At 38.0% G+C, this 23,521-nt stretch overlaps 1 protein-coding gene across 1 annotated transcript in view; it reads right to left on the reverse strand.

The window, feature by feature from the left end:
* Malrd1 (MAM and LDL receptor class A domain containing 1) overlaps positions 1-23,521 on the reverse strand; it is a 670,952-nt gene that overhangs the window by 467,698 nt on the left and 179,733 nt on the right. The window contains exon 19 of the mRNA XM_046423053.1: positions 4,424-4,511. Within this exon, the coding sequence (XP_046279009.1) occupies positions 4,424-4,511 (88 nt within the window). The remainder of the gene's footprint in view (positions 1-4,423; positions 4,512-23,521) is intronic.

Below are 23,521 nucleotides of genomic sequence, written 5' to 3' on the forward strand. Positions count from 1 at the left end.
AAGAAAATGTGAGATACAAACACATGTAAAGTATTAGTTTTAAACAATCACAAAACCCTGTCATTGGGGTGGTAGCATAATGCCATGTACAATATGTCACACTGGTCAGATATGTCAAATGTCTTATCAGGCAGTCACAGAAGGACAGATACTGCCATGATTCCACTTTTATGTGGAATCTAAAAGAATTGAACCCACATGACAGTGCGTAGAGTGGTAAAAAAAACAGGAGTAAAGGGTTGGGGGAAATCAAAGAGATGTTGTTCAAAGTACACAAACTTTCAATTATATAATGAGTAATTTTCTGATGACTACAGTTAACCGTTTTGTATTATATACTTGAAATTTGCTAAGAAAGTATATCATGAATATGCACACAAAGGTAGCTACGCAAGGTGATAGGTATGATAATTATATTGATTGTGATAATTATTTCACATATGTCCATATAATAAAATATTACATTATACAACTTAAATATACCCAATTTTGTGGATTCTACCTCAACAAAGATGAAAAAAATTAACACTATCATCAAAGTATTGAAGTGCAAAATTTGTAATGAAGAATGATTTGAAAATTAAATTAGAAACAACTAGAAGATACAGTATGCAAGAATAGACCTGGAAGAGCAAAGCAACAAGAAACTAAGTGGCATAAAAGCTCCTGGAGAAAAATTAATAAACGTTTATAATTTGCTTCCCATTCAAGTCGATACTGTCTTAAGCAGGTCATGGCAGAGGTAATTGGGAAAAACAGGCAGATGTAGAAATATTTGGAGCTGTAGTCAGCAGGATTTGCAACTGGACAGTGTAAAAGGAAAGGCAAAGATGATGGTGGAATTTCAGCTGGGATGGCTAAAGAAGAGTGATGTGATTAAAAGTAACAAGGAGGCCGTGGAGGAAAGAGGTATTGAATTTGAATTAACAGATATAGATGGAATAATCACCTTTAGAACCATTTTATATAAAATGATAATTATGAGTAATATAAAATCTGTACTTTGGAAATTAGGTAAGAGTTTGTGTGTTTTTTTTTTTTGTGTGTGTGTGTGTGTGTTTTGGCTAACAAGGACAAATGCCATAGGTAATCCATTAATATTGAAAACAAATTGATGTCCATAAGTGAACAGAGAAGCATCAGTCTCACCTCAGCTAACATAACATGACGCTATGAAAAAAGCTGATAAGCATCAAGAGCAATATTTTTATTGAGTCTAATTTGTATTTTTGTGTTGCATCTTATGGTGAGATGGCATCAAATTCCTTTCTAAAACCTGTGACTTCAACAGGCTTTGTGGTTTTAACCCCAAAGTTAATTTGTTATGAAGCCAACGCCGAAACCACACAGTTCAGATGGTATTAAAAGTTTCATATTTTTCTTCCAAAACTTGAACCAGAAAATTGGGACTAACGGTGTGTAACTGATATTTCATTTCTCTGTCTTTGCCTCCAGCAACACCTCCACCTCCACCTTGGAACTATCAGCCACAGAACAGATTCACAGGATAATTGGGAAGCAGCAGTTCCAGGGATGATTCATGTTGCATTGCTGAGTTCGTTTTTTCTCCTCTGCCTCCAAGGTCACAGTGATTCTCTCTAATCTCATCCTGGGAGGGGATGTAGGAAAAGCCCTGGCCATTAAAATCAGGGGGAGCTTAGGTTATAATCCCATTCCTGCCCTTTCCTGCATATTCTTATCTGGGTCACTTGTGCTCTCTAAGTTTCATTTTTCAAAACTGTAAAATGCAAGCTGTCAACTGTTCCTTATAGGGTTAGTGCATTTGATGGGCAGTACATAATCCTAGTGGTTGACATAATGGTCTCAGGATATAGATACAGTGATCTGTGTCTTACATTACAGCTCGGTACCATTTGGGAGGTTATCTCCTTCTCAGTTTTCTCCATAAAATGGGGAAGACTAAGGCACCAATTATATTCAGTGTTCAACATCTATTCATCTCTAATGGACCAGGCACTATTCTAGATTCTTATAATGTAACAGGATTTTATGAGACAACACATGAGTGGTTGATTGCATTATTATGCCCATTTAGTAGCTCCCTCTCTTTATGAGGAATTTCTTTACCACCTTCCCGGGCTCCAGTAGCTGGAGATTACTTTCCTATCCCAATGTTAGACTCGACCAAATGGTTTTCTCTGGCAATGAAAATGGGCAGAAAAGATGTGTACCATGCCCTAATACTCACTTACGTGTGCTTCCTTTTCTTTTTCTATCCTCTGACAATAGAATGTCCCAGACAGGGATGTGGTGCTTTAGCTGTGGTCCCAGACAGACAAGACACAAGGAAAAAAGATACATAGCTTAGAAGCATATAGCATTGCTGTTATTGTTCTAAGCCAAACCACATCCTTGAGAAAAAGAAAGAAATGTTTGTGGTTATAATCTACAGAGATTTGGCTTTCAAAAATTCTGACTGACATATAACATAGTATCTTGCATACAGAAGTACTTAATATTTTAGCAAAAAAGTTAAAATTGAAAATGAAGGAATATAAAACACTTAAACAGATAGACATTTCTGTAGCTACCCGTCCATCCAACAAATATTCATGGGTACTACCATGTGCCAGATACGTGTTAGGTACTAAAGATAAAACAATGAGCAGCTCCTGTGCCAGCTTTCAAGCAACTAACATCAATGGAGGGAGGGGGTAGGAATTGAACTCTAAGCATGGCAGGTGTTGTGGAGGAAAAAACCATAGAGAACAGCCTCAGAAAAAGTCAAAGAGATTATATAGATATAGTGTTCAGGGAAGGCTTTATTGAAGAAGAACTGTTGGGTAGAGATCAGAAGGAATTAAGGGAGGGAGTCAAGTGGACGTCTAGAGGAAGCATATTCCAGGAAGAAGGGAGAAGCAGATGGAAAAGCCCTGACTATAAATTGCCTAGTGCTTCAGAACTCAGCAACAGGCCTTTGCATTTGGGAGAAATGAACTAGAGGCACACTGGTAGAAATTGATGTCATGAAGTCTGAGGGAGCGGGTCATTTATTCTAAGATATTAGCAGAAGTGTGATGTTTGCTCTGAATGAGAAAGTCATAAGACGACTCTGGTGATAGAGGGATATGATCTTATTTAAGTTTTAAAAAGCCCATTCAGCTTTCTGTGTTTAAAATGGAGTATCTGGTTCAAGGATTGAAGCAGAGAGATCATTCAAAAAGCAACTGCAATAATCCATGGTAAATGAGGCTGGCTTAAACCAAGGAGTAATTAGTGAACGTGAGGAGCTATAATGGGTTCTGGAGAAATCAGAGGCTAATGGTTTCCCAGGTTAGTTAATGTGGAATAGGCAACTAGAAATGAACTCATTTTCCAAGATAGGAAAATATGAGGGAGTGGAAGAATAGAGAGAACTGGTTCATCAGGTATTTCCTTTCAGACATTGAGTGGTGAGGGTAAACTTGGTCAATTTTCCCTGCTTGCTGGCCTTCTGAGGAATTGGTTTTCTGTGAGTTCTACATAAAGCATGACACAGAGGGGTGAAGGCCATCAATCCTGCCAAAACACTAAGGTGGAGGGAAGGACCAGAGGAGCACCATGAGGACTGAAATGGACCCCTTGGCTGTGCCTGGGTAGGGACTGTCCTCTCCTGCCCAGTGATGCTTAGGTGACGGAACAGGATTGGAGGTTTAGTTGTCAGCAATTAAAAGTGCTGTTGAGTGCCAGCCTCTGTTCACTCCAGGGAGGAGACTGTGTCCCCTCTAAGGCAATTTAAGGGCCTACCACATGAGTTCCAGGGCCACTCTCCAAGAATATGACTTCCAGTCTTAACTGGATCCCTGTGCACTATCCAGAATGAGTTTCCCCCAATGATGTGATTTCAAGCTTGGGCTGTGTTTGTTTTAAGTTTTTTTCCCTAGTTATTTTTGAGATGCTTATTAGACATCCAGACTGAGATGTTGAGTAGTATATAAATATGGAGTTCAGAGGAAAGTTTGGGATAGAGGTATAAATCTGGGAAACACATATTGTGTTTTTAATAGATAGAAATCTATAAAATGGGGAAGATGAAATGTTGACAACACTTAGAATATTTGAAGTGTAGCTCAGGAGTAAAATATAAATTCTCAAACACGATGTAATCATAAGGCAATCAGTTTGCTTATATTAACTCCTTGAAGATAAGGAAATTACATTGTAACTTCTGACATTTCTTCCTAGCATTTTGCAGGTGAGAGGCCGCAGACATAACTGACTCAAATAATTTTACATGTTTGCAGATTTTACAAGAATTGCTAGCAAAGATTTACAACCATCTTTCCAGGGTTAATTATTTGAGAAACAACAGAAGTGAGGGCATTTTAGGATATTTTTAAAAAAATGAAATATTGATTTTCTTGGAAGTTTCTCCAAATAAACATGTTTAGAAACATTCATATATAGAAATGTTCTCTCTTACCTGGGTAGAGGGTACAGTCCATGAATGACACATCATCAATTGCAATATCTCCAGTGAAGCCATCGCCCACAGAAGCCTCCACCAAAATCTAAGAAAAATGTAAAAAGTTATTGATGTTGTAAAGGACATTATATTGTGGAAGTTCATACCTGAAAAGGAACTCAGAATTTACCCAAAGATAAGCCTCTTCCAACCCTTTAAAAAAAAAGACTTCACAATTGTTTCCAAAGTGGTCATCTTGCCTCTCCTTGGCTTCCTCCAGTAACTGGAAATATTATTTGAGGGCTCTTTAGACCCATGGAGCACATTGCAATTCTGATGAATTTCAGTTTTCTGACATTTCACCATTTCAGATTATTGCTACTTTCCTATCACTTTCAACCTTAGTTCTGGATTTCCCTTGTTTTCTTCCGAGCCTTTAAGTATTGAAAGGCAATTTATTGTTCCCTGTTCCCTCTTTTGCTTTTTTCCTATCAGTAGTTTATCTATTTCCAAGAGTCAACTTCCTCATCATACTAGAAACCCAATGGCTCCCAGAATTACATGCCAGAATATACATTTTCAAGGGATTTAAAATTTTTCTCACATTGACCTTATTCCGTAACACTTTATGAAATTGGGTAATCCTTATTAGATCTCCTTTGGAGCCACATTAATCACAGTAAACTTGGATGACATTTGTGCTGTTACTGGAGCTGCTATTCCACAAAGCTACAGTAAAATATGAAATATGGACAAACCACTATAGTATATGGCACATTGTGATTAAGGCTGAGATTTACTATAACAGTATTAATCATGATGAATTATTTTAATACTTATGCTAATGTGTTGCATACTTACTAGGAATCTCGCCATAATTTAATGATAAAGAACTTCTAGCAAACTCAAACTTTTAACACGTTCTTTTTTCCACTATTATATGAACATAAGTTTCCATTTTATTTTTCTTCACCAGTGCTATAAGTGGGGAGCTGAAATTATTTCATTTTTACAAATTCTATTATCCACCAAAAGTTATCACCTAAATTACCTAACAATGTTCTAGTCGAAGGAGAATTATAAAAGGTCAAATTATTGACCTTAAACCTCTTGCCACCTTGCCTCATCATTCCAGGCTTTCTTGAGGACTACCAGGGTTTTCTCCTCTGATTTGTCATGAAGGCTATTAATCAACTTGAGAAATGATTAAGCACCTAACTAGTGGGAAAATACAGTTAACCTGATATTGCCTGAGGAACATTTAATGGTGTTATTTATTCAAGAATGTTCCCGCTGCCTTACAAGGAATCACTCCAAATATAAAATGCATTTTTCTTTTCACCACTATCATGATTGAAAGAAATAATATAGGCAGACAGAAAAATAAATAAAAGCAGGAAGAAAGCCCCAGTACCAAATCACACAATTATTCTCAATAAACAGAAATCAGCCATCAGATTTTGGCAGAACATATTATATTTTTTTTGTTTTATACAAAAAAAGAATCTGTAAATGATTGGCAAAGAGGACAAGGCACAAGAAAAATTAATTACTAATAATAAATTATTTGGATCAATATGCAGATATCCATCTGCAATACAACACAGAACATGTTAACAAACAGCTCAGAAGAAATTCCAATAAAAAGGACACATTTGTATAAATAAGAATAAACAGAATGACTTGGCTACACTTCTTCATGACTCTTACTAATTTATTAATGAGAAGGGATAAAAAAACTGACAACATCCCAAATTCAATGGAAAAGGTCATTGTTATACATATGTAAGCTAAATTTAGTGATAGATATCCATTTCAATGTGTGGGCTCAAATGTTCTCCTTCTATTGTCAACAAATTGAAGAATTGGCCATTTATGAAAATTAAAGCAAAAAAAAATCTGTAACCCAGAGCAGGCCACACCCAGGTAAATAGCACCTCTGAGGAAATTGTGTTTACATAAGCTTATTTCTGTATTAGTTTTCTTCACATTGTATGAGAAGCTTGTTGTTGCTTCTATCAACATTCATTTCCAGTGGGAAAACACAGAAGCAATCCCAGAGAGAAGAGAGTGGGTCTCACTCTGACATACAAGTTAATCATAGTTTTTACCAAAACACCTTCAATATGCTAATCCCCTAAGTGTTAGGATTCTTGAGAGTTAATGGACAATAGGTTCAAGTTCAGATGCTAAAAATGTCAAATTGTATGTCTAATTTTAGGTCTCTGTCTCTTTTGAATATTAACTGGGAAACTCATTACAATAAAAAACCCTCTTGGTAACAGATCATATCTCAAGAACAAATTTTAAAACCTTGAGGTTTAACTCTAATTTTGCCCTATTTTAATTCACGCTTATCAAAGGCTTTGTAAATTATGCTAAGGATCTAGTCTTAAGAAAATGCTCACTAAAGAGAATAAGTCCAAGTGTCTCTATTCTGTAAAATTCACTTTCATCTCTGGTGTTGGTCCCAGAAAGAAAGGAAGCATCATAAAACACAAACATTAAACATTGAATGCAAGATATTATTGCCACTCTAGAAATTAGGGAAGCTAAATTGTGCCTAAGTACCATTAGTATACTACTGAATGACTTAAAGGGCAATTGAAACACCACTTTAGTCTAAGTGGCCTGCCTTATCTGTAGAGACCAATTCTACCTACATCAGAACTATCACTGGTTTGGACATTTTTTGAAGTCGACTAACTCTTCTAAATTGTTCTTTTCATGAGCTGCTGAATGCTTCAAATAAAGATGGATTGGCCTTGTCAACTACATGGGGATATTTAGCCTCAAACATTAATTAGGCTCTAGGGACTTTTCTGAAGTATTCACCCTATATATTTAGGAAACTGAATTATTGACCCTAAATTTTAAATGGCATGGAAAGTATTGTCATCAAACATATGCACACATACATTCGTTTTAGGTTCTTTTAACTCATAAGAAAAAATAGAAATAATTCATTCTGCCACCCCATTTCCATTTAGCAAATGTATTTCAAAAGTGATATTAAATCCCATTAATATAATTTATCTTCAAAAGGATTGAAAAGAAATTATTGTTTAAAATTTATAAAAATCACATAGTCTATATAAAGCAGCTGCAGCTCCAGTGTGTTGTGATGGGAATCCAAAATGCTATAGGTACTTTGGAAACTGATCTGGGTAGTTTCTTAAAATTTAAACAACTACTTCCACGAGACCTGGCCATCTTGCATGTAGGTATTTGTTTGACCAAGAGAAATGGAGACATATATTTAAACAAAAAACAATTCACCGTTTTTACATAAGATGTATTTATAATCTCCAAACACTGAAAACCACCTATATACTTCTCAACTGTGTGAATAAACAAATTGTGGTATATCTACACAAGGGAATACCACTCAGCAAGAAGGAGGTACAACTGAAGATACATGCAACAACAGGTGTGGATCTCAAAAGCACTGTACTAAGTGAAAGACGCCAGACTCAAAAGGCTACCTACTTTTATCAATTCATTTATCTGACATTCTAGAAGAGTTAGAACTATAGGGGGAGAAATCACTCTTATGTTACAGCAGCTGAGGGCAAAGGGGTTTGGGCAGATGGACTGCATAAATAAGTGGGAGATACAAGGGTAGGATGTTGTGATGATTTGATCTTAAAGATCCTCCAAAGACCCTTATTTTAAAGGCTTAGTTACCAGTCTGTGGCACTACTAGGAGATGGTAGAACCTTTAGAAGGTGAAGGCTAATGGAAGGAAGTTAGGCCACTGTGCCTTTGGAGAGGACATCAGGACTCCAGAGTGTGTGTGTGTGTGTGTGTGTGTGTGTGTGTGTGTCTTTCTTTCTCCTCTCTCTCTCTCTCTGGCCACCGTAAGGTAAATAGTCTTCCTTGGCCATGAACTTGCACCATTATGATGTACTGTGGTACCACAGGGCTCAAAGCAAGCAAACTAGGCCAAGTGACCAAGGACTGCAACCCCTGAAACTGTGAACCAAATAAACATTTCCTCCTTTAAGTAGTTTATCTCATGCATTTTGTCACGGTGATGAAAAGTTCATTAAGACAGATGCAAACATACTCTGTCTTGGTTATTTTGGTTGGTTATACAATCATGCACACTTGAAATTTGTACAACTGCTCAGCTAAACCCAGAGGAAATTTACTGCTTTGGTATATCTACACAAGGGAATCAAGAATCAAGTTAGCTTGCCACTATATCATATAATCTTTCGGCATCATATTATAAATTATGTCAATAAACAAATAAAAAGAATTTATTCTATATTTATTGCCATAAATCATCAACATCTCAACTATTACTTCTACATTTTTCTCAAGTGCTAATTGTGTGCATAATAATTTACAACTGGCATATGCTAACATTAAGCATCTCCATCTATTTTTCAATTCAGCTAAGAAAAATCTTCCCTTACTATATACTAATAATTCTCCAGAGAATATTTATAATTTTCCTTTTACTTCTTAATGGTATCCACTTATTTTTTTTTTGTTTTCCAATTAAGAATGCAGGGGGAAAAATGAAAGGAATTATCATACCTCTCTTTTAACCTGATTTTATACCTGACTGAAAGCTGATGTAGTTAACTCCTATAAACTCATTCAGACAACCATCCAATATTTTATTATATAACCTACAATCCTTGAGGATTCCTTAAAGTCAGCTCGGAATCTCAAACTTTCCAGAATAATACTTAGGAAAAGATTTGCTGAACTCAACATAAAAGGATTTTCAGTCATCTTTAGAATTGTTTATATAACCTTGAAATCATTCTCTATGAAAGAAAACTCAGATTTGGTCTGACAAATTTTATGTTTCTAATTCCACTCTGTTCATATTGTTTACATAAAACAGTACAGAATAATTGGAGCTTTTAAATTATAATATCAGATATGAAAAACAACTTAAGCTGGATTTAAACAGGGCAAGGAGCTAGACATGGAGACAGACAATAAAAATACAATTGTGCTAGTAACATTCTAAGACAGATAAGTAGACCAAGCACTGTATGAAGATTGTTTAAAAGAAAAAAAAATATGATGTCTACCTTATCTGAGTTCTTATTTTAGGAGAATCATGACAAAAGTTTTGTCAATCTTTTGGCATCATATTGTATTCCTTCTTAGCTAATGTCTGGCTTTTTAACATCTGGCTTGCTAAGAAGTTTTGATTCAGAAAAGAAAAAAATGAGTGTCTAGTTAGGCATTGTGCCAACTACATTCTACACAACTAAATTCTACACTTTTTGAGAAGAAAAAAGTTCATGCCTGCCCTCTAGTATCCTACCACGTAGAAAAGAAAAAACTAAATGGTGACCTAAGGCTTAGACAGAACTCACTGGAGTTTAGTTTAACAGAAATGTGTTCTCAAGTCAAATGGGTTGCCAACATTTTAAAAGAAGGCTTCTTCAAAGAAAGATGTTGCTTCTTGGTTGCTGCAGTTCTCAGCAATCCCTATTACCCCCAAAACATTAAGGCTGATTTTCAGTTGCCATTATTATCTGACCCCTGACATACTTCTGTCAAACCATCTACCCTGCCTGATTCTCACAGGAATTTGAGTTTATAGTTTGGGTGGCATATTAATTCAGACTCTGTGAAGGGTCTGAGATTTTTATTCTTCTTGCCAAGTAACAAGTTAGCTTGCCACTATATCATATACAACTAGCAGAAGACACCAGACTCCTGATTTAAGATGATAAAAAGCAACAGGAAGAGAAGTACCTTCCTCGGATTTCCTAGTTCCCACAGGGCAACATAAAGAGGACAGATTTACTTGTACCTGTCGTGGGTCACATCTAGGGGAGGCAACCTGACAATAGGAGGCTCCAGTTGTTCAAGATTGCTGGCATTTCTGCACATTTTTCCTCTAGAAAGTGAGAAGTAGAAGAGAGCTTATTTCCACTATGGAATGCATCAAATATCTCAAAGTCAAAGTCACTCTGTTCTTTGCTCCCAGGCTGAACTGTGCTGAACACAAGAAGCCCCATGAAGAATTGTCTCCCACCAAATGCCATTGGGTGGGGCTCTCTGATTGAAATATTTAATTTGTGGAAAGCACATGGATCCCAAGTTCTTTGCTAAACATGTTTGTAAATTGAAACATACAGATCGGTGCAGCTTCCTTTACCTTACATAATGCCTCATTTTATATGATTCTGAAATGAACAAGTCTCAGTTGCTAAGAGTCTCAGAGATGGCTATCTGTCTGCTATTTGCCCAGCTATGTTTCTACTTGCCAAATCTTTTCTCAGTAGGATCTCTACAGTGTTGAGAGAAAGAGAGAGAAAAAGGAAAGAGTGATTGAGGAAAGATAGTTACTCAAACCCAAAGCATGCTTCTTTATTTACGTAGAAAGCTTTCTGCTATTTTTTTAAGGGTAAAAACAAAAACATAAAGCTCACACATACACATGTGTCATCTATAAGTATTCAGATCATATGAGATAAATTTATGGTGGTTTTATTTCTTATTTATTTATATATTTATTTATTGGTACTGCGGATTGTACACAGGGATACTTTATCACTGAGCCATGTGGCCAGCCCTTTTTATTTTTTATTTTGAGACAGGGTTGCACTAAGTTGCTGAGGCTAGCCTCAAACTTGCAATTTTCCTGCCTCAGCTTCCGAAGTTGCTGTGAATATAGTTGCAGGCACTAGAGCACCAGGCTTTCTGTGCTTTTTAAAAGGGTTTGAAAACTATAAAGTGAAAAGAAGGAGTACTTCTAAACTCATTCTATGAGGCCAATACCACCCTGATCCAAAACCAGGCAAAGACACAGCAAAAAAAAAAAAAAAAAAAAAAAAAAACCTTCAGATCAATATTTCTAACAAACATAGATGCAAAAATTCTCAATAAAATTCTGGCAAATCATATACAAAAACATATCAAAAACATAGTACACCATGATCAAGTGGGGTTCATTCCAGGGATGCAGGTTTGGTTCAATCTACAGAAATCAATAATTGTTATTAATCACATCAATAGACTTAAAGATAAGAACCATACAATCATATCAATAGACACAGAAAAAGCATTTAACAAAATACAGCACACCTTCATGTTCAAAACACTAGACAAACTGGGGATAACTTGGGAACAAATCTCAACATCATAAAGGCTATCTACGCTAAGCCTCAGGCCAACATCATTCTAAATGGAGAAAAATTGAAGGTATTCCCTCTAAAAACTGGAACAAGACAGGGATGCTCTCTTTCACCACTTCTGTTTAACATAGTTCTTGTAACCCTAGCCAGGAGATCCAACATGGCAGCGGGCGCAGAGAGATCAAGTCTCTGACCTATTCAGCTGCGCGGGCATAGGGAGTCATAAACCGTCTAAATGCTGTTTGCTCAGGATCACTAGGCAATGCTGAGCTGAAGTGGATCTGGGGCGAACAGTCTGGGCCTCTCAGAAAACACACCGAGCCCCGATCGGCTGAATTCAAGCTCCCGTTCGCCTGCTTCTCGCAGACAAACTGCTGTGACTCAGCACTAAACGATCCCACTGAAACAACTGGTCAGCCCTTCTGAACCTACGGAGGTTAATGCCAACTAAGCCTTCATAGGCAGTGGCCACAGGATTGAAACGGGGCTTGGGAGAGCCAGTCAGGACCCACCCATTGCATTGGTCACCTGGCAAAGGGAATGAACTGTTGCTATTTGCATGGGATAACACCATGGCAGAGAACTGACCTCACCAGAATGTGGAGGAGGAGATAACTCCATTGAAACCGGCGGCGACAGGTGTGTAACCCCCTAGCCTTCGCTCTCCACACAGAGGGGAAACCTTAAGGGCCCCTCCCAGCTCTCCTGTGAGCGCGATCTCCAGACCAGGGGAATCAGGAGTGGCGCGGGACCCGTGGCGCAGAACTCCTGGCGAGGAACTCCTGGCTACCGCTCCCACCAGTGCTGACAACTGTGGTCTCTTGCACCAGCTACCGGGGGCGTGGCTACGGTAGGGCAAGCAAAATTCGCTGAGGGTTCTCAGCTCCAAGCTCTACAAACTTAGGGTCTGATGGAATGGCAAACAGGGAGAGTGTGCCCAGTCATTCATAAAAATAGGGCTCCCGAGAGCAGCAGACCTGGCGCGTAGCCAGTATTGTGGTGAGCGTCACCGGTGAGCGGGGCCTGGCTTGAGGAAAACTGGGGAAGTGACTAGACACAAGAGAAGGCCCTAGGCACTCAGGATTGGAGACCCGCCCAGTCTGGGAGGAGGAGCTGCTGCACAGTGATTGGTTCCCGCGTATTGAGAGGAGAAGCTTGGCCCGGTGGGAACAGCTCCACCTACTGGAAGAGAAGTTAATCAAACTCTAAGACTGCATTTATTAATTTTTTTTTTAATTTGGGTTTTTTTTTTTTTTCATTTTTATTTTTTGGTTGTTTTTTAAATTTTTTTTATTATTTTTTCATTTAAATTTAAATTTTTTTAATTGTTTTTTTTATTTTCTATTTTTTTCTTTTGTCGTTTCATTTCTTTTCAATTTCCTTATTCCCCCTTCCTTGAATTCTACCTGCTTACTCTCATTCTCTTTAGTGACTTCTTCCCTTCCCTTCTAATATCTTTCCTACCAAGCATCAAATAAATTTATAGGAGTAAACAGTAACCCAGCAGTCAAACAGAACAAGAAGTAACATAAGCAGCATGAAAAAGAAAGGAAGAAAAGGAGTACAAACAATGCAGGACAGCCTAAATATTCAAGAGGACCTAGAGGCATCAGAAAAATGGTCAAATAAAGAACTCAAGGATTACCTTAGACAGATGGAATGGAACCTTAAAGAGGATATGAGACACAAATTCAAACAGTGAAAGAAAACATTAAAAATGAATTACATAAACAGATAAAAGAAGAAATTAAGCATCTTTATCAAGAGAGAGAGATTATAAAAAAAATCAAACAATAATTCTAGAAATAAAGGAAACTATAAACCAAATTAAAAACTCAAATGAGAGTATCACTAACAGAGTGGAGCAAGTAGAAGCCAGAACGTCAGATAATGAAGACAAAATATATCATCTTGAAAAGAGTCTAGCCAACTCAGAAAGGCTGGTAAAAAATCACGAGAAAAACATACAAGAGATATGGGATAACATAAAAAAAAACAAACTTAAGACTCATAGGGATAGAGTAAGGTATAGAGGTTCAAACTAAGGGAATGAGCAACCTGCTGAATGAAATAATTATAGAAAACTTTCCAGAAATAAAAAAGGAAACGGGATATACAAATTGTAGATGCATACAGGACACCAAGCATACAAAATCACGGTAGACCAACACCAAGACACATTGTTATGAAGATATCCAATATACAGAACAAACAGAAAATATTAAAAGCTACAAGAGAAAGGAGGCAGATTACATTCAGGGGTAAATCAATAAGGTTAACAAGGGATGTTTCATCACAGACGCTGAAAGCGAGAAGATCCTGGAACAACATATTTCAAACACTGAAAGACAATGGATGCCAACCAAGAATTTTGTATCCAGCAAAATTAAGCTTCAGGTACGACAACGAAATAAAAATCTTTCATAATAAACAAAAGGTAAAAGAATTTGCAGCCAGAAAACCAGCACTGCACAGCATCTTGAGCAAAACACTACACGAGGAAGAAATGAAAAACAATAACAAAACCATCAGTGGGAAGAGCCTCAGTAAAGACAGAGGGCGGGGAGAAAGCTAATCATGGAGAAACAAACTAAATTTTAAAAAAAAAAAGAAGATAAATAATCAAACATGGCTGGAAGTACAAACCATATATCAATAGTAACTCTAAATGTCAATGGCTTAAAATCTCCAATAAAGCGACATAGGCTGGTAACATGGATTAAAAAAAACAAATCCAACAATATGCTGCCTCCAGGAGACACATCTGATTGGAAAAGACATACACAGGCTGAAGGTGAAAGGTTGGGAAAAAATATACCATGCACACGGTCCTCGTAAGCAAGCGGGGGTGGCCATCCTCATATGGAATAAAATCGAATTCAAGACTAAGTTAATCAAAAGGGATAAGGAAGGACATTATATACTGTTAAAAGGAACCATTCACCAACAAGACATAACAATTATCAATATTTATGCACCAAATAATGGTGCTCTGATGTTCATAAAACAAATTCTCCTCAAGTTCAAGAATCAAATAGACCACAACACAATAATTATGGGTGACTTCAACACACCTCTCTCACCATTGGACAGATCCTCCAAACAAAAGCTGAATAAAGAAACTATAGAACTCAATATCACAATCAATAACCTAGACTTAACTGACATATATAGAATATATCAACCATCATCAAGTGGATATACTTTTTTCTCAGCAGCACATGGATCCTTCTCAAAAATAGACCATATATTATGCCATAGGGCAGCCCTCAGTAAATATAAAGGGGTGGAGATAATACCATGCATTTTATCTGATCATAATGGAATAAAACTGGAAATCAATGATAAAAGAAGGAAGGAAAAATCATACATCACATGGAAAATGAACAATATGTTACTGAATGATCAATGGGTTACAGAAGACATAAAGGAGGAAATCAAAAAATTCTTAGAGATAAATGAAAATACAACCACAATATATTGGAATCTATGGGACACAATGAAAGCAGTTTTAAGAGGGAAATTCATCGCCTGGAGGTCATTCCTCAAAAAAAGAAAAAACCAACAAATAAATGAGCTCACACTTCCTCTCAAAGCCCTAGAAAAGGAAGAGCAAAACAATAGCAAATGTAGCAGAAGGCAAGAAATAATTAAAATCAGAGCGGAAATCAACGAAATGGAAACAAAAGAAACTATTGAAAAAATTGACAAAACTAAAAGTTGGTTCTTCGAAAAAATAAATAAGATCGACAGACCCTTAGCCATCCTAATGAAGATAAGAAGAGAGAGAACTCAAATTACTAACATACGGGATGAAAAAGGCAACATCAAAACAGATACTACAGAAATACAGAAGATAATTAGGAATTATTTTGAAAACTTATATTCCAATAAAATAGAAGATAGTGAAGACATCGATAAATTTCTTAAGTCATATGATTTGCCCAGACTGAGTCAGGACACACAATTTGAACAGACCAATATCAATGGATGAAATAGAAGAAGCAATCAAAAGACTACCAACCAAGAAAAGCCCAGGACCGGATGGGTATACAGCAGAGTTTTACAAAACCTTTAAAGAATAATTAATACGAATACTTTTCAAGTTATTTCAGGAAATAGAAAAAGAGGGGGCTCCTCCAAATTCATTCTATGAGGCCAACATCACCCTGATTCCAAAACCAGACGAAGACACCTCAAAGAAAGAAAACTACAGACCAATATCTCTAATGAACCTAAATGCAAAAATCCTCAATAAAATTCTGGCGAATCGGATACAAAAACACATCAAAAAAATGTTGAGAGCCACAGCCGAAGGGGCCCCAGCAAACTTCCAGCTGCCAGCAAACTTCCAGCTGCGGGCTGATGATTGGCTCACAGCAGCCCCAGCAACATCTAGCTGATTGGCTCCTCTGCGGTGATGCTCATTGGACTGTTTCACTGCCCTTTCAGACCACGGAGCTGCTCATTGGGGGACTTTTTTGGCTCCGCCCACGTGACCCAGCCAATCGGCCTCAAGAGCAGGAGGATTGTGGGAGGTAGAGAGAGGCTTGTGTGGGAGAGAGAGGCTTGGGGAAAGCCGGTGGTGGCAGTTGAGGCTCTGAGGGTTTTTCCTGAGAGACTATTTTGTTTGTCGTGTGTGGTTCTAAAAATAAAGTTAGTTTCTTTTGACAAGTGGCTCCTGATTGTGCCCAGCCAGACTGCGGCATTTGGTGGCTCGCACGGGGAGCGACTGAGGGTAAGTGAAACTGCTCGCCCCTGAGGGCAGGGCGAGAGGATGGGTAGCCATTTTAAGATTCCTCTTTTATTTTGCTTCACTTTTGTTTTAAGTTGCCTGTCCCTGGAGATGAGTGAGACGGAAGAAAAACCGCTCACATCTGAGGAAAAACTATTTACGTCTGAGGAACAGATAGGGAGAAAGGACGGATGCACATGTCAGGAGGATAGAAAGGCTATAATGACTTTTTGTTGTTCCCTTTTTATTTCATTCTGTCTCGGTTTTGTTTGGCGTCATCTTGTTGGGTTGTATTATAGTAGAAATATGGGATCAGAAATTAGTAAAAAACAAACTGAAAGAGTGTTAAGTAAATTGTTAGAGGAAGGAGGCATCCCAGTAAAATCAAGAGCAGTCAGGGCATACGTTGATACAATACAGAAATGTAGCCCATGGCTTTTTAAGGAGGAGTTGTTGAATATATCACAATGGAACCATCATGGTGAAGATTTAAAAAGAATAGAAAAGAAAAGCCCAGGGACTCTGCCAGTTGGCACATTGCCATTGTGGACATTCGTATCTTGTTTGCTTAGTCCAAAGCCTTCAGTTCAGACAATGGTAGAGGAAGGAGAAGACATAATGATTCAAGTAAAAGAGAAGGCCTCTCAAGCTAGTCAGACAGAGAAAGAAAGTGTAAAACAGAAAAAGCCATCAGGGGGAAAGTTACAACAGGAGACTGCTACTAACACCTTTCTATCACCAGAGGGTGTAAGTGTCCAACCAACAGCACCACCTCTACAGGAGACTGCTACTAACACCTTTCTATCACCAGAGGGCGTAAGTGTCCAACCAACAGCGCCACCTCCATATGCTGGGAGGCCCCCAACCCCCGCAGTTGATAGTTGGGATCCTGAGACAAGGTCTCAAATATTAACATGCCCTGTATTTGAGGCAGGAGGGCAGCGATTTTACCAAGTTTTAAATTTCAAAACAGTGAAGCAGCTAAAAGAGGCTGTAACAACCTATGGTCCTCAAGCACCCTTCACTGTAAGCTTGGTCGAATCCATTAACAACTTGAACATGACGCCAGCAGATTGGGCTAATATGTGTAAAGCTGTGCTAAATGGAGGACAACACCTGTTATGGAAGGTTGCCAATGAGGAATTTTGCAAGGAGACGGCTAGGCGAAATGCAGCAGCTGGTTATCTTCAGAGAAATCTAGATATGTTGTTAGGAAAGGGACCTTATGAGGATCAGCAGCAACAAATTGCATATGATCCTGGCGTATACGCACAAATTGCTGCAGATGCAATTAAGGCATGGAAGACTTTACAAGGACATGGAGGTTTACAAGGTCAATTATCTAAGGTAATACAAGGAGCTAATGAACCTTATGCTGAATTTGTAGATAGGCTTATTCAAACAGCTACCAGAGTTTTTGGGAATACAGAACAAGCAATGCCATTACTAAAACACCTGGCTTATGAGCAAGTGAATCGTTGGTGCAGAGATATCATTAGACCATGGAAACATGAAGATTTAAACACATATATTAAATTATGTAGAGACATTAATGAACAAGAGCAAGTCGTGGCAGCTGCAGTAAAACAGGCTTTAGATGCCAGAGACATTAATGAACAAGGGCAAATTGTGGCAGCTGCAGTAAAACAGGCTTTAGATGCCAGGCCAAGAACATGCTACAATTGTGAACAAATAGGACATTTTAAAAGGAATTGCCCCATTGGAGGAGGGTTTAACAAAACTAGGTATCAAAGGAGTAGAATACCAGGTATTTGCCCACAATGCCGTAGAGGGAGACATTGGGCTAATGAATGCCGTTCTCAAACCACCATAGAGGGTACTCCATTATCAAAAAACGAACAAGGACCAGGTGTTTATCCACGATATCGTGGAGAAAGGCATTGGGCTCCATTGCCAAAAAATGGACAGGGGGGCCCAATGCTCCGGGGCCCCAAACCACAAATATACGGAGCACTGGAGGAACCCAGCAACCCCATCAGGGTAGTGCCCAGGACACATTGTCCATCAGATCCCTCATCAGACAAACCAGAGGGAGCGCAGGGTTGGACATCTGCGCCTCCGCCAGAGCAGTACTAACTCCAGAGATGGGAGTTCAAATCATTCCCACAGGGGTGAAAGGACCTCTTCCCAAAGGAACAGTAGGCTTATTATTGGGACGCAGCTCTTCTACTCTAAAAGGACTTATGATAAGTCCTGGGGTAATTGATCCCGATTATGAAGGTGAAATAAAAATTATAGCCAGTTCTCCAAAGGGTATATCAGTAATTTCACCAGGAGATAGAATAGCACAGTTACTAATAATACCCAGCCTACATGATAAATTTTCCAGTCGTACTGTAGAAAGAGGTTCCAAGGGATTAGGCTCCACAGGTGTAGATTGGGCTATGCTTTCTTTAAATTTAGATTCTCGCCCCATGCTAAAACTAAATATTCAAGGACATGAATTTAATGGGCTACTGGATACAGGTGCAGACCTTAGCATCATCTCTCGTCAAGAATGGCCAAAACATTGGCCATTACAACAAGCCACTCAAACGCTTCGAGGCCTAGGAGTGGCGACTAATCCCCATAGAAGTGCAATGGTATTAGATTGGAAGGATCCTGAAGGATGTGAAGGAACTATACAGCCATATGTATTGGATCATCTTCCCGTAAATTTATGGGGACGAGATGTCCTAGATCAATTAGGTTTGACATTAACAAATAACATCAACCAAAATGCACCCACTATTATGACTAGACAAGGTTTTAGGAAAGGAAAAAGATTAGAAAAACAAGAACAAGGTATAGCAGCACCAATACAAATAGATCAAGGGAGAGACAGACATGGGTTGGATTTTCAGAAAGGGCCACTGAGACAATAAAAATTACTTGGAAATCAGAAAGACCAGTATGGGTTCCTCAGTGGCCCCTGACTAAAGAAAAGATACAAGCAGCCCATGACCTGGTCAAACAACAATTAGCAGAAGGACATATACAACCTTCTGTATCTCCCCATAATACTCCCATTTTTGTCATCAAAAAGAAATCTGGTAAATGGAGATTATTGCAAGATTTAAGAGCCATTAATAATGAGATGGTTATTATGGGACCTGCTCAATCAGGGATTCCTCAGTTGTCTGCTTTGCCAAAAACCTGGTATGTTTTAGTTATAGATATTAAAGATTGTTTTTTTTCAATTCCAATTCATCCTGAGGATAGTCCACGTTTTGCATTTACTATCCCTGCACTGAATCATGAAGGTCCTGATCAGAGATATGAATGGAAAGTACTCCCTCAAGGGATGGCTAACAGCCCAACTATGTGTCAAATTTATGTTAACAAAGTAATCCAGCCACTTAGAAATCAAAATCCTGAACTACAAATATTTCACTATATGGATGATGTATTATTAGCACACAAAGATAAAAACACATTGCTAGAATGTTATGCCACACTTACAAACTTATTAAAAAATTATAATCTAGAGATAGCAATAGATAAAGTACAATTAAATTTTCCAATTAATTATTTAGGAGTTCTATTATCCTCAACCATGGTCCGTCCACCAAAAATTCAAATACGAGTAGATCAACTCAAATCACTTAATGACTTTCAAAAGTTATTAGGAGACATAAATTGGATAAGGCCTTATTTAGGTATACCAACAGGAGAGTTGGGACCTTTATTTGATATCCTAAAAGGTCCATCAGATCCAAATTCACCCCGAATGTTAACGCCTGAAGCAAGAAAGGCATTAAAAATCATTGAAAAATATATGGAAAATATGCATTTGGATAGAATTGATATAAGTTTGCCTTTATTATTTATTGTACTACCAACAAAAAATATTCCTACAGGAGTATTTTGTCAAGAAGGTCCATTATTATGGATACATTTATCTTATTCTCCTAACACTATTCTTACTAGGTATCCTGAGGCTGTAGGACAATTAATACTCAAAGGAATAAAAGCAGCAAAGGGAGTGTTTGGAATTTCTCCCAATAAAATTATTACTCCATATACTATGAATCAAATTGATGAGTTAGCTAATGAGTTAAATACTTGGGCAATAATCATGTGCAAATCTAATGTTTCATTTGATAACCACTTACCATCTAATCCTTTATTGTCTTTTTGGTCATTGCATCCTGTAATTTTTCCAAAAATGACAAGAAAAACACCTATCATGAATGCTCCAAATATATTCACTGATGGGTCAAATAATGGTACAGCAGCAGTAGTTACCCCTGATCAAACTTTTACATTTTTAGTACCCAAACAATCAGCTCAAAAGGTAGAGCTTAATGCAGTTTTACAAGCTTTTGTGATGTTTAAAGATTCTGTATTTAATTTATTTTCTGATAGTCAGTATGTAGTTAATGCTATAGTATCTCTTGAAGATGCTGGTAGGATTTCCCCTTCTTCTACTGTTTTCTCTTTGCTTTCCACTATACAAAGTCTAATCTGGGACAGAAAAGATCCATTCTTTATAGGACATATCAGGGCACATACAGGATTGTCTGGAGCCCTTAGTTTGGGCAATGATTTAGCAGATAAAACTACACATGACATACATATTTTCTCTACACTAGAAGAAGCTATAAATTTTCATAAAAAGTTCCATGTCAATGCTAATACTTTACAAAAGCGTTTTAAAATAACTAAGGAACAAGCTAGACAAATAATAAAACAATGTCAAAATTGTGTGACCTTTTTACCACAAGTTAATCTTGGAGTCAATCCTAGAGGATTGATACCTAACCATATTTGGCAGATGGACGTCACACACTTGCCAGAATTTGGAAAATTAAAATATTTGCATGTTACAGTTGATACTTCTTCTGGATTTTTGATGGGCTCCCTTCATGCCGGAGAAAAAACTAAAGATGTTATAGCTCATTGCTTACAAAATTTTGCCACTGTGGGTGTTCCAAAACAGTTAAAAACAGATAATGCCCCTGGTTATACTTCTACCTCTTTTAAACAATTTTGCTCAACATTTGGCATTACTCATATAACAGGAATCCCATACAATCCACAGGGACAAGGCATAGTTGAAAGAGCTCATCAAACTATTAAAATGTACTTATTAAAGCAAAAAGAAGGAATTGGGAAGGGGTATATATTCCCCAAAGATAAACTTAAAATAACCCTTTTTACTCTAAACTTTTTAAATTTGGATTCATCAGGACTTAGTGCTGCGGAAAGGCATATGTGTCCAAAAAATGTACATAAGCCCAAGGTACTTTGGAAGGATATTCTAACAGGACAATGGAAAGGTCCTGACCCAGTAATTGTCTGGAGTCGAGGGTCTGTTTGTGTGTTTCCACAGGGAGAACAGCAGCCGATTTGGATTCCAGAGAGATTAACCAAGGTCCTGACCCAGTGATTGTCTGGAGTCGGGGGTCTGTTTATGTGTTTCCACAGGGAGAACAGCAGCCGATTTGGATTCCAGAAAGATTAACTAAAGCGATTTCTACAGACCAAAAAGAAGATGATTTGGCTCAAATCCATAACAACTGATATCCAAAACTCCAGTTTGGCTATTCTTACATCTGCAACAGAACCAGGATGCTTTTCTCAATATCTATTTTATTATTGCCCTTTGCCATATCATGAAGTTCTATTTTGTTTTTTGAGCTCATACAGACCTAGGTTAATGTTTTGCTGATCAGTTCTATTTTTTGACTATAGAGTTTTTAAACATTGCAATGGAGATTTCACCTGTAAAAAGTTATAAGGCCTTTACTATAATGTTATGTGTTGTATGTATTATATTATGTGTGCACACTTGTGTTTTGTGTTATATGTTTGAATGTACGTATGTCCATATATCATATATGATGAGCGCTCATGATAAAATGGATCCAAATATTTTTTTTTCACGTGATTTATATGGTTTAATTTAAATTGGGTAAACAACTGTTGAGGATTGTTTTAATATGTAAACAAAAAAGAAGGTTAACAGATCTGTTTACTTTCACCTTTCCTTTTCATTATATTTAATAATTCTCTTAAAGATAATGTAAATTGTTAAGAAAATTATTTTCTTTTAGTGCCTTCTGTAGTGTTACATAATTTTTTCTTTAGCCATTATTGCCAGAATTCCTATCTTCATCCCAGTGCTGGTGAAGTCAAAGATAAAACCAATCTACAGCTTCTACAATAGCCATCACTGAACTGCTTGCAGAACTTGCCTGGACACATTGTGAGCTCACCTGTATGCATTGTGAACTATCTGTTGGTGCAGCGACTTATGGTAGTGTTGGGGTATTTTTGCTGATGATGTCACCGGTGGTACAATTTTTCAAAGGAGCCCTCAATTGGCTTAATGTCATGGCATTTTGCATCCTCCTCTACTAGTGATGGTCTAAAATTTGGGGGCCAACAGAGGTGAGGCAAAGAACCTCACCCCCCCACAGGTGCAAAGGCCTATCCACAAGTATGACTGTATGCTGGACCGGTAGTCAGTGACGGGTATGATCCAATTGCAGTGGTACCAACCTAAGACAGGAGGCTGACGCCTAGAGGTCAGTTCATCCGATGACGGGTAAGGACCATATGTTGAATTGGACTGCCTAACAGGCACGGTCCCTAAGCCACATGCTTGTTGTTTAAACAGAGAGGGGGAGATGTTGAGAGCCACAGCCGAAGGGGCCCCAGCAAACTTCCAGCTGCCAGCAAACTTCCAGCTGCCGGCTGACGATTGGCTCACAGCAGCCCCAGCAACATCTAGCTGATTGGCTCCTCTGCGGTGATGCTCATTGGACTGTTTCACTGCCCTTTCAGACCACGGAGCTGCTCATTGGGGGACTTTTTTGGCTCCGCCCACGTGACCCAGCCAATCGGCCTCAAGAGCAGGAGGATTGTGGGAGGTGGAGAGAAGCTTGTGGGGGAGAGAGAGGCTTGTGGAAAGCCGGTGGTGGCAGTTGAGGCTCTGAGGGTTTTTCCTGAGAGACTATTTTGTTTGTCGTGTGTGGTTCTAAAAATAAAGTTAGTTTCTTTTGACAAGTGGCTCCTGATTGTGCCCAGCCAGACTGCGGCAGTGCACCATGATCAAGTAGGATTCAGCCCTGAGTTGCAAGGATGGTTCAATATATGGAAATCAATAAATGTTATTCACCACATCCATAGACTTAAAGATAAGAACCATATGATCATCTCGATAGACACAGAAAAAGCATTTGACAAAGTACGGCATCCCTTTATGTTCAAAACATTAGAAAAACTAGGGATAACAGGAACTTACCTCAACATTGT

Source organism: Marmota monax, unplaced genomic scaffold (genome assembly GCF_021218885.2).
Source record: "Marmota monax isolate L192 unplaced genomic scaffold, Marmota_monax_Labrador192_F-V1.1 WCK01_AAM20220418_F8-fsc00098, whole genome shotgun sequence".
In the NCBI taxonomy this organism is placed as follows: Eukaryota; Metazoa; Chordata; class Mammalia; order Rodentia; family Sciuridae; genus Marmota; species Marmota monax.